Source organism: Dipodomys merriami, unplaced genomic scaffold (genome assembly GCF_024711535.1).
Source record: "Dipodomys merriami isolate MVZ:Mamm:240054 unplaced genomic scaffold, mDipMer1.0.p SCAF_68, whole genome shotgun sequence".
In the NCBI taxonomy this organism is placed as follows: Eukaryota; Metazoa; Chordata; class Mammalia; order Rodentia; family Heteromyidae; genus Dipodomys; species Dipodomys merriami.
The window spans coordinates 1,622,156-1,634,526 of NW_027206268.1; the positions used below are offsets into that span (position 1 = coordinate 1,622,156).

Below are 12,371 nucleotides of genomic sequence, written 5' to 3' on the forward strand. Positions count from 1 at the left end.
CTATCAGCCCTTGCCTTGTCTGAAGGAAAAGCAAACAGGTAAGATACAGAGGAGTTTTCTGCCCTGGGAACCTGGTTCTTGGGTTTGACATTTGTGTTGGCACATTCCAGGTAAGCACAACTTGAAGAGAGAGAGAGAGATGGAGGGAGGGAGGAGGGAGGGAGAAGAGAGAGAGAGAGAGAGAGAGAGAGAGAGAGAGAGAGAGAGAGAGAGCCTTTCAGTGGTGTCCTTTGTGTGTACCTTTGGAGGAACCCAAAATGGAGTTTCCCAGAGAGCTTTGCTGTGCGTCAGACTTACACACAGCAGCTCTTGAAACACAGGCATCGCAGTAAATAGATACAATCTGAAAGGAAGGATTAAACTAGTGGAGAGAGGTAGACAAGGCATCTCTTGAAGTTCCAATGCCAGGAGATATTCTGGATTCTAAAAAATCCATTCAAGAGAGGACATCATGCCACATACCACCACCACAACCACCGCAGGCCCCACACTGGAAGGAAATTAGCATTGCAAGACATGCTTAGGTGGAAACCTGTGGGAATGTTGAGGGTGGAGGATGTGAGATCTGTTCAGAGGACAAAAAAGGCTTTGATTCTGGTGAATTCAGAAACCCCTAATCAAAACTCACAGGTCTGCTGAAACTGCTCACTGTGTAAGAAGAACTCAGTGTTCCGATAACACGGCAGATCTTGCTACCCAGCCAGGTGAACCCATCTAGAGAAACCGGGCTATTATTTCCAATTACGGATAACGCTGAGACAGTTTCCAGTGGATGCCTGAATCTAGCGCAAAACCCTCTCTCCTGGTTAGTCACCAGAAGACTGACCGACACAAGACATGGACTGAATGATAAGGTCGCTTCCTGGGGTTCTCTTTCCCGTTTACGATGTTTGTCATTGGGGCTGCTTGTAATCTTGCTGTAGCAGTGGGCCGAATGTAAATAACAACTTCTGAGAAGAGTGTGTGTGTTTCTATTTAATTGGAATAAAATTCCTGCAGGTGGATTGCAGGAGTGCTCTTTAAAAAATATATATATATATATATAATATGTATATATAGGGATATATACATATATAGATATAGATAGGGGTCTTTGTTCTAATGTATCAGGAAGGAATATCTGAACTTAAATTGATTTGACCAGCTTAAATGCCCATTTTAAAATCCAGACTTCATTCCCTGACATCAAAGCTAAGCTTCAGATGGCTAATTTTTCTGCTTCTTATTACTCTGGTTGCTATGGGAACAAGAGTTACCCGGATTTGGAAGGGAGGAAGGAAGGCGGGACATTCTGCAAAGGCTTTCTGTAACAGAAAATAGTGCCCCTGTGCAAACTCCAGCCGGACAAGTGTTCCTAAGGGTGTGTGTACTACCTTATCCCATGTCCCAGTGACTTGAAACTGGGAATGGGGTGGAGGGAATGACTAAGCAGAAAATCAAGCTTCAAAGCAATCCCTGCAGGTTGCATTCAAGGGGCCGTTTCTGGTAAGATAACATAATCAGTTCTATAAAAAGCTATTCCCCCATACCTCGGAGAGCCTAAGCCAGCTGTCAGATGGTACACCACAAATATTTGTTTAATTCATGTGTACTTAAGTTACCTTTCCTCCCTGAACCTACTCTTTATGTCTTTTTGTTGTTGTTTGTTGTTGGTCATGGGGCCTGAACTCTGGGCCTGGGCACTGTCCCTCAGCTCTTCAGCTCAAGGTGAGCGCTCTACCACTTGAGCCACAGTGCCACTGCTGGCTTTTTCTGCTTATGGGGTGCTGAGGAATCGAACCCAGGGCCTCATGCATGCCAGGCAAGCATTCTACCACTGAGCCACCTTCCCAGCCCCTTTATAACTTGATTAGCATCAATACCACATCACCTGGGAGTCATATTTACTCCATTCTCTCCTTTGTCCCCCCATGATTTACCTCCTCTTGCTAAATCTACTCATAGTGGCTTTACAGAAGTCTTTTTTCTCAAAACAAAATGTCAGCCAAGGCACTGGTGGCTCATACCTGTATCCTAGCTACTAAGGAAGCTGAGTTCAGAGGATCGTGATTTGAAGCCAGCCTGGGTAGGAAAGTCCATGAGACTCATTGTCTCCAGTTAACTAGCCAAAAAAAGCCAAAAGTGGAGGTGTGGCTCAAGTGCTCAAGCAAAAAGTCAACTAAGAGCAAGAGGCCCTGAGTTAAGCCCCAATATTCTCTCTCTCTCTCTCTTTCTCTCTCTCTCTCTCTCTCTCTCTCGCCCTGAGTTAAGCCCCAATATTCTCTCTCTCTCTCTCTTTCTCTCTCTCTCTCTCTCTCTCTCTCTCTCTCACACACACACACACACACACACACACAGAGCACACACACACAGAGCACACACACACACACAGAGCACACACACACACACACACACACACACACACACACACACAGAGCACACACGTACCAGTATCAGCAAGTCCACATCTAAATGGTACAAATCAAGCATTGTTGATGTTTAGACTCAGCTTACCAGCCCATCACTGGTTTTAGCTCAGAGGACGTTTAAAAGCCTAGGCTACAAGGCCATGAGTTCTTCATTTGAACTTCTTTAAGGGAAAGAGACTGGACCTGTTCCGTACTGTCTACGTAGAGATGCGGGAGGCAGCAGGTGAAAATCGCCTGAAGGCGGATTGTCACTCAGTGTTGGGAAGTGACTGTCGCACTGGGAACTTCGCCTTGGATACTACAGAGCGAGTAGAAGCATGGAAGTTGGGGCCGAGTGATTTCTTATGAAGGCCCCCAGTTAGAAAATAAAACTCCAAGAGGCCCAGATACATTTGAGAAATATCTCCGACTTGAGAAATGTAATATTATTATTATTTAAGTAGAATACAGTAGGTATTGGTGGCTCACGCCTGTCATCCTAGCTACTCAGGAGGCTGAGATCTGAGGATCATGGTTCAATGCCAGCCTGGGCAGCAAAGTCCATGAGACTCTTATCTCCAATGAACCACCAGAAAACTGGAAGTGGCGCTGTGGCTCAAGTGGTAGAGTGCTAGGCTTGAGGGAAAAAAAGCTCAAGGACAGTGCCCAGGCCCTGAGTTCAAGCCCCAGGACTGGCACACACACACATACACACACACACACACACACACACTCACACTTACACATGTGTGGAATACAGGATACCTACAGTGTTTGCAGAAAACCAATACAGGAACTGAGGCAAAAGCATTAAATATATGATGTGTCCCGAATTCATTTCCACCCAAGAAATTCTACCCAGTCACCAGATCATTATCAATTAACCAGAGTCTCGGCTAGAAAATCCATGACAAGTGTAAATTCTATACTATGTGTCTTGAAAACAATAAATTATTTAAAAAACAAAACCAAAGCTTCTTTAATTTCAAAGTCTTACTAACCAGACTTTCTTCCTGAGTTGTCTCCCACTCCTACCTCAATATTTCATGAGGGACAGATTGACTAGTGAGAAGTTCCAAGACAATCGTCTCCCTCTCCATTATCTTTGTGAGAAACTGCAGTCCAGACCCACATGCCCAAGAGTTAATTGTGAGCTGTGTATGTGTGTATGTGTGTATGTGTGTGGGGGCGGGGGGGAGGCCTGGACACTATCCCTTAGCTTTTTCACTCAAGCCTAGCATTACTCTACCACTCAAGCCACAGCTCCACTTCTACCTTTTTTTTTGGTCAGTTGTGGGTCTTGAACTCTGGGCCTGGGCGCTGTCCCTCAGTTCTTCAGCTCAAGTCGAGCGCTCTACTGCACAGTTTCAAAACAGAGGGCCTTGTACAGACCCAATAACTAGCTATATTTACATATGTATGTGCCAGAATGTGTGTTACTTGACATTTACTTTCAGCGTAAGTAACGCTGGTATTCCCCCCACCCCCCGCCATTTTTGTTCTGGGAATGTAGCTTAGTGGTAGATCACTTGCCTACCAAGTACAAGGCTCCGGGATCAATCCTAGCAACACACACACACACACTCCCATACACTCAATAATATTCCTTCCTACAACTTTCCTCCCTCAAAAGATGAAGACATCTGGGTAAAGTACCTTCGGCAATGCCTTCTTGCCATTGTCTTTGGTTTTTAGTTTGCCAGGCCATGCCGCTTTGTTCAAGATCTTGGAATGAATGCTAGTGTGTCTCAATCCACATCTCACTCCCACTTCTGCCCTTGGTGGAGGCAACTCTGATGTGCATTCAGTCATGACCTGGCCTCTGCCCTGCCCATCACCCCAGTACCCAATACGAGATGGAGCCCTGGCTTGAGATTTTTTTTTTCCCATTGTGATCTCTGACAAGTCAAGCTGAAAGCAACCAAGAGTCTGAGCCTCCTGCCACCATTTCTAGCTGTAAGTGTTGACATTCTGATTCTAGGTCTTTCCGCATGGCTTGATTACATTGACCCTCATGAGCTGGGTGCTGGTGGTTCACACCTGTCATCCTAGCTACTCAGGACAGGCTGAGATCGAAGATGGTGGTTTGAAGCCAGCTGGGGTGGAAGAGTCTGTGAGACTCTTATCTTCAATGAACTACCCTCCTCCCACTCCCCCCCCCCCTGCAAAAACCAGAAGTGGGGCTGTGTGGCTCTAGACTTGAGCACAAAAGCTCAGGAGCCTCTAAGCCTTGAGTTCAGGCCTCATCTCACTCACACACACACACACACACACACACACACACACACACACACACACACACACACACACACACACACAATCTATCTCTATCTCTATCTATCCATCCATCCTCATTGGATTCTTTTCCTAGTCTATATAAGAAGGCCTATTTATTGTTCCCAAACTTCAGATTCCATTTCATCTTCTTTATTCTGATAAGGATAAGTAAAAATGTGTGTGTATGTGTGTGGGCGTGTGCACATGAGAATGTGAGAGAGAAAGAGAGAGAGAGACCGACAGACAGAGTGAACAGGCCTGAATTCAGGGCCTGGGTACTGTCCCTCAGCTCAGCTCTTCAGCTCAAGGCCAGCGCTCTACCACTTGCACCACAGCACCACTTCTGGCTTTTTTTTCTGCTTATGTGGTGCTGAGGAATCGACCCCAGGGCCTCATGCATGGGAGGCAAGCATTCTACCACTGAGCCACCTTCCCAGCCCCTGAACTTTCTTTTTTTGTTCTCAGACTCTGTAGCCAGTTTCTCTTGGAAAGAAACCTTCTAACACCCCTTCATCCTGTTTCATATCCTGTGCTTGCTCTCCTCAATCCATGCTCAGCATGAGCGATCTGTCCAGGCCTTGGCCGTCTAAATCTACAACCCTTACTGCCACATCTAAGCAGAGAATTCTTTTTTTTTTTGGTCGGCCCTGGGGCTTGAACTCTGGGCCTGGGCGCTGTCCCTCAGCTCTTCAGCTCAAGCCGAGCGCTCTACCACTTGAGCCACAGCGCCACTTCCAGTTTTCTGGTGGTTTATTGGAGATAAGAGTCTCATGGACTTTCCTGCCTGGGCTGGCTTCAAACCTCTATCCTCAGATCTCAGCCTCCTGAGTAGCTAGATGACAGGCGTGAGCCCCTGCCTGGTGCCCTCTGTATCTTATCAAAGATATTTCCATCACTCCCTACCAAGCCTAACACATCTCTACCATCTTCTCTTTTCCAGAGATTTTTTGTTTTGTTTTGTTTTAAAAAAGAATGGGCTGTGACACCTCCATGGCATAATAGTAACTCACCACATCCACTTATTACCTGCCCCACCCCCATGGAAACTAGAAATGAAAACAACTCGGCCTAAATCCCCTGAATGTACCTTTTCCCATGTTCCAACTGGCCTGTGTGATACACCTCCATTTCAGTATCAGTTGTCTGACTCTCCCACAGCTCCTTCTTCAATCCTATTTAACCTCCTAATGACATATGCAAGACCAATGATACCATCCTCTGGGCTCTAACTGAATTAATATTTGCCTTCTTGTGACACAAAGAAGCATCTGGCATCATAGAAAAAACTCTGGAGTAAGTTGGCAACCTAGGAGTTCCAGATTGCTAATTTTTCTACACATATTTATTAGCACCTACTATGTCCTAAGTACCACAAATAACAACAACAATAACACACACACACACACACACATACACACACACACACAATTCATGGCATCCTTGAAGCTTATATTCAATTAGAAGAGTGGGAAGATAATTTGAAAAAAAAAAATGCAAGCCGGGTGCTAGTGACTCACACCTGTCATCCTAGCTACTCAGGAGGCTGAGATCTGAGGATTGTGGTTCCAAGCCAGCCCAGGCAGGAAAGTCTGTGAGACTCTTATCTCCAATAAACCACCAGAAAACCAGAAGTGATGCTGTGGCTCATGTGGTTGAGCGCTCACCTTGAGCTGAAGAGCTGAGGGACAGGGCGCAGGCCCAGAGTTCAAGACCCATGACCCACAAAATAAATAAACAAATAAATAAATAAATAAATGTAATAAAAATTCTCTGAAGATGAAAGGTCACAATTGTCAACTTGTCAGAGGAATATAATAATATAATATGGGTACAGTTTTGAATAGTCACGGGGAAGATAAGATTTACACAAAGATGATAAAGGCTATGACCTGCGGGAAGAACATTCAGGCAATGCTAACAGCTGTCGTCAGAGTACTTAGGAAGTGTATGTGGCTTGTTTGAAAACCAGTAAGAAGGACGATGTGGCCAGGGAGTGTAAGGGGAGAATGATAGGAGAGAGAGTGATGGGGGGGGGGGGCAGATGGTTTTGAAGCCTCATAGGATGGAGACCATCACCCACTGCCTATTTGACTTTTGCTCCTGGAGTGGTGCAGGTTGACTTGAGGTGATTCAGCTGCTGCCTTTAAAACAGAGTGTGAAGCAAAGGCCAAGTAGAAGCTAGAGAACACATCAGGAGAGGCCATTGTTGTGGTCCTGGCAAACTACAGTGATCCAACACGGGGAGAAGTCGGTGGTTTCCGGATTGGATTTTTGGTATAGAACCAAGAAGCTATTCTGACAGATCAGATATGGGATGGGAAAGAAAGAAAGGCTCAGGCTGGGAAGCTGGCTCGGGCGAGTTCTTGCCTAGCATGCATGAAGCGCCTGGGTTTGATTCCTCAGTACCACATACACAGAAAAAGCTGAAAGTGGTGCTGTGGCTCAAGAGGTAGAGTGCTAGCCTTGAGCAAAAGAAGCTCAGGGACAATGCCCAGGCCCTGAGTTCAGGCCCAGGACTGGGGGGAGGGGGAAAGAAGAGAGAGAGAGAGGGGGGGGGAAAGGGAGAGAGAGAGAGGGAGAGAGAGAGAAAGAGAGAGAGAGAGAGAGAGGAGAGAAAGTCTCTAAAAGTTTGATGATTATTAACTTTTTTCTTTGTCAGTCCTGGGGCTTGAACTCAGGGCCTGGGTGCTGTCCCTGAGCTTCTTTTTGCTCAAGGCGAGCGTTCTACCACTTGAGCTACAGGGCCACTTCTGGCTTTCTGAGTGGTTTTATTGGAGATCAGAGTCTCCTGGACTTTCCTGCCTGGGCTGGCTTTGAACCGTGATCCTCAGATCTCAGCCTCCTGAGTAGCAAGGATGACAGGCGTGAGCCACTGGCTTTGAATAGGTTTAATTTATAAATTATGATAATAAAAAATGGAACATACTGCAACAAATGCTATATGAATGCTAGCAGTATTACACTTATATGTTCGAGGGAAGATGGAGGGGGATGCGCAGAACTGTGCATCATTTAAAACGTATGCATTGTTTATTTGTAGAATTTTCCATGTAATGTTTTCAAACGGTAGGCCAACATGAGTAAATGAACCACAGAAAGCAAAGATACTATAGATAAAGGAAAGGGGGGGGGTAGGTCCTGTCTGCCAGAGATACACTGGATAGGAGGAGCCTCCATCTGGAGAGAGATTAAGGCCAGAGATTGGAGCTTGGAAGTCATTAGTGATAGATGGTGTTTGAATACAGAGACTGTCAAAAGCCTCCAGATATATTATCTGCATAACACCCTGCCCCCAACCAGATTATCTAATCTCTCTGCCTGTTTCCTTCCAACTACAATGATAAGACAAGGCAAAAATCAGTGACTTTTCATCTGTGTGCCTGAAGTACTTGGGAGAGGTACTGGGATCAGAGAGGTTTTCTCTTCATCTCCTAAACCAATGGAAACATGTTCTCACTCTACCTCCTCTCTCTCTCTCTGTCTTTCTCAGTCCTGGGGCTTGAACTCTGGGCCTGGGCGCTGTCCCTTAGCTCTTCAGCTCAAGGTGAGAACTCTAACACTCGAGCCACAGTGTCACTTCTGGTTTTCTGGTGGTTCATTGGAGATAAAGAGTCTCACTGACTTTACTGCCCAGGCTGGCTTTGAACCATGATCCTCAGATCTCAGCCTCCTGAGTAGCTAGGATGACAGGCGTGAGCCACCAGTGCCCGGCTCGTGACAGTAATTTTGTATCTGGTCTTTAAAACTACCCCATATTTTCTCAAGACTGAAGTTATACATATCATAAGGATATGTATAGAGGTTGCGGATACGACTCTAGTGATTGAAACCTGCTTGGCATCCTACAAGGCCTAGAATAAACTGAGTTCAAAACCCCACTGCTACCAAGGAGGGAAGGTGGGGGAGGTTCATGTATCATTAAAGGTATAGATTAACAATAGCACATGATCAGCCTGAAAAATGCTTTCCAATAGCCCCACACACGCTCAACATTTCCTTCCTAAACCGTATTTACCTGAAAAGAAGGCTCAGTAAATGGAAAGATTACATTTCTTTTCAATTCAGTTGATTGTGGTGGATTGCTCAGAATTTTACTTGGACCTGGTGAACAAGAATAATCAGTAATTTAGTTGCAGGGGAAGAAATGCAAAACATTTACTCAGAAGGCTGAGGCAGGAGGATCTGTAGTTTGAGGTCAACCTGAGCTATACAGTGAGACTCATTAAAAAAAAAAAAAAGGCAGCAGCATAAAGTTAGTACTGTGAGAGGACCATGGGAATTTTTTTTTTTTTTTTTTTTTTTTTTTGTTGATCATGGGGCTTGAACTCTGGGCCTGGGTGCTGTCCCTGAGCATTTCAGCTCAAGGCCAGCGCTCTACCACTTGAGCCACAATAAACCACTTCTGGTTTTCCGAGTGGTTTATGGGAGATGAGTCTCATAGGCCTTTCCTTGCCCAGGCTGGCTGGCTTTGAACTGCGATCCTCAGATCTCAGCCTCCTGAGCAGCTAGGATGACAGGCGTGAGCCGTTGGCGCCTGGCTTCTTCAGATTTTCTTAATGCATGGATTTTTACACGAATGCCTTCCTCTGTCTTTCCACAGTTCTAAGGGTGATCCTCGCTATTGCCTTTTGCCTGGTGTCTGGTGTCCTCGTGGTGCTACTGTTCCTTCTCATCCGTCACGGGCCCTGCTGGCAGAGAGATGTCTATCGGAACATCTAAACTACAGCCGGACAAGAGCAGACAAGCAGGGCCAACTCTGGTGATACCTCATGTCTTAAGTGATGCAGAGTTTCTGAAGGACAGGCTTTTTGTTATGTGAGCATCGCTTGACCACACATCCTTTCTTGTGAACCTATCTATTTGGAGCATGGTGTGAGCTCACAGGTACCAGGGGCAGCTGCTGGACTCCCAGAGTACTTATCTAGGTCTTCTCACCCTGAGCATCACAGGGTACTGAGCTAGGTCTTCTCACCACTGGGTATTGAGCTAGGTCTTCTGGTCACTGGGCAGGAGCACACCCTTTTCAAGTGGCCAGGAAGTCTGGAGAGAAACAAGAAGCCAAATGCCACTGTCTTTTGTCTGGAGAGAAAAATAAAAAAGCAAAAGGTTAGAAAGTGAGATAAGGACCTAGTTTAGATAAGACTGGGTAACAGGGAAGGTTAGACTAGAAGTAGCATTACACAGGTGGTCTTGAAAGAGAAAGCCCCCAATAAGAAACTATAAATAAACCTTCCTTTTAGCTATTTAGTAGTTTAATACCATAGTCATACACATCTCTGTGAAGCAATTACTTTCCTTTTTATTGATCAGTTGGGCTTGAACTCTGGGCCTGGGTGCTGTCCCTCAGCTCTTCAGCTCAAGGTTAGCACTCTACCACTTGAGCCACAGCACCACTTCCGGCTTTTTCTGTTTATGTGGTGCTGAGGAATCGAACCCAGGGCCTCATGCATGCAAGGCAAGCACTCTACCACTGAGCCACCTTTCCAGCCCCTGTGAAGCAATTTCGACCTAGTGTTTAATAGCTAGGAGACTTCTGTAGGTGTGTCTGTCACCTGCACATCTATACACTTATATCTGACATACTTCCAGGAGAGGTCTTAGTTCTGAGAAATAGTAATAGCCAGGTCATATTCACTGGTCCAGCTCAGGTCATTTCCCCACAATTTCAATACTGGGAAGTAATTAGAAAATTCATGTGGCCACAGTTTGAGGTTGTGGGTTTTTTATTTTTTATCTCCAGGATTAGAACTGGATTTTGTTTGTTTGTAGGTCATGGGCTTGAGCTCTGGGCACCTGGGCACTGTCTCTCAGCTCTTCAGCTCAAGGCAAGCGTTCTACCACTTGAGCCACAGCACCACTTCTGGTTTTCTGGTGGTTCATTGGAGATAAGAGGCTCATGGGCTATCCTGCCTGGGCTGGCTTTGAACCGTGATCCTCAGATCTCAGCCTCCTGAATAGGTAGGATTAGAGATGTGAGCCACTGGTGCCTGGTAGAACTGGATTTTTAATACAGTTTATATTACTTTTTTATTGAAAAAGTATGAGATCTTGTATTGATAAGAACTGTTTCTGGCTATGATGAAATGATCATTTTTTTTAACAAACTTATCTAATGTGTGTGTGTGTGTGTGTGTGTGTGTGTGTGTGTGTGTGTGTGTGTTTCTAGGAATCAAACCCAGGGCCTTGTACAAGCTAGGCAATTACTCTGTCTCTGAGCTCAACCCCAAATTCTATCTAAACTCCATAAATGTTGAAGCAGGAGGAAAAGCTGATTGAGTGATGACAATCTGTCACCTCAATTCTGCTCAGGTTTTGGGGCCAAAACTTAGAATCAGTTCTTTCCTATCTCAAATCTTGATTTCCTAGCATACCGAGAGAGAGAGAGAGAGAGAGAGAGAGAGAGAGAGAGAGAGAGAGAGAGAGAGAGAGGCAGAGGCAGAGACAGAGAGACAGAGAGACAGAGAGACAGAGACAGAGAGAAAGATCTAGACTAGATTAACAAAGAAATCACATCAAAATTCCTTGTTCTAGGAGCAACATATATATTTTTCATCTTATGCTCAGATGGGTCATTGTCTGAGGCAGCACTGTTCAAAGATGGTACCGTTGTAGCTTACTGCAAGGAAACTCACACAAGCTTACTCTAAACCATTTTGCCTTGCTCTGAATGCCCAATCGTTAGGTTGATGGGCCATTAGATCTCATTCCTTAGTCTGGCAATCTACCTCTTCTGATTAGACCAAAGATCTTAGATGGCACCTGTGAGAACGTCCTCTAGACATCTGTCAGACGCCCTTTTCTTTAGGCCCCCATTCCACCTCTCAAGTCTCAGAAATCTTCCTCTCTACTGGGCCTCACAGCTTCTACCTGCTAAACACCTAGCACTTCCTTCCATGTCTCTAACTTTCTTTCTTTTTTTTTTTTTGGACTGTTCGTGGGGCTGAACTCTGTCCCTCAGCTCTTCAGCTCAAGGCAAGCACTCTACCACTTGAGCCACAGCGCCACTTCCAGCTTTTTTCTTTTTGCTTATGAGGTGCTGAGGAATCGAACCCAGGGCCTCAGGCATGCAAGGCGAGCACTCTACCACTGAGGCACTTTCCCAGCCCCCATGTCTCTAACTTTCTACACACTTCTCATTGAGCTAAAACTATTGCAAAGAAAAGTCTGAAAAGAAACTGGTGTTTCCTTTCCCTTTTTTTTTTTTTTTTTAACACTGCTAGGGATGGAACTCTGGGTCTTGTGCCTGGTATTCAAGTGTGCTGAGTTGTTTTCTGTTGCTGACAACTTCTGCAGCACACACACACACACACACACACACACACACACACACACATCATCATCATCATCATCATCATCATCTAAAGGGAAAGAGAAACAAAATAAGCAAGATCTGGCTACCTTGTCCAGTTGACATTTTAATAAAGTAGCCAAATCATGAAGCCTTATTTTCTTCTGCTAATAAGTGATAAGGTTTTAATCAATAATATAGAAGAAAAAACACAAGTCATGGGCTTTTTCTTATTTATTCAATAAACATTGATGGAGGACTTCCTATTTGTGTTTTTAAAGATTTATTTTATTTGTTAGCATATATTAGTTGTGCAGTTTGTGATGTGATTTTTTTTTTTTTTGGACGGTCCAGTCATGGGGCCTGAACTCGGCCTGGGTGCTGTTCCTCAGCTCTTCAACTCAAGGCTAGCGTTCTAT

The 12,371-nt window shown here is 45.1% G+C and overlaps 1 protein-coding gene across 2 annotated transcripts in view; it reads left to right on the top strand.

The window, feature by feature from the left end:
- Window positions 1–11,997, top strand: part of Acp3 (acid phosphatase 3) — a 32,336-nt gene extending 20,339 nt beyond the window's left edge. Inside the window, exon 11 of one of the 2 annotated variants that reach the window (XM_070005417.1) lies at window positions 9,265–11,997. In XM_070005417.1, the coding sequence (XP_069861518.1) occupies window positions 9,265–9,383 (119 nt within the window). In that variant the 3' untranslated portion in view covers window positions 9,384–11,997. Of the gene's footprint in view, window positions 1–630; window positions 1,005–9,264 lie in introns of those variants that run through there. The other variant, XM_070005418.1, reaches the window with a different exon arrangement.
- The last annotated feature ends 374 nt before the right edge of the window (window positions 11,998–12,371 follow it).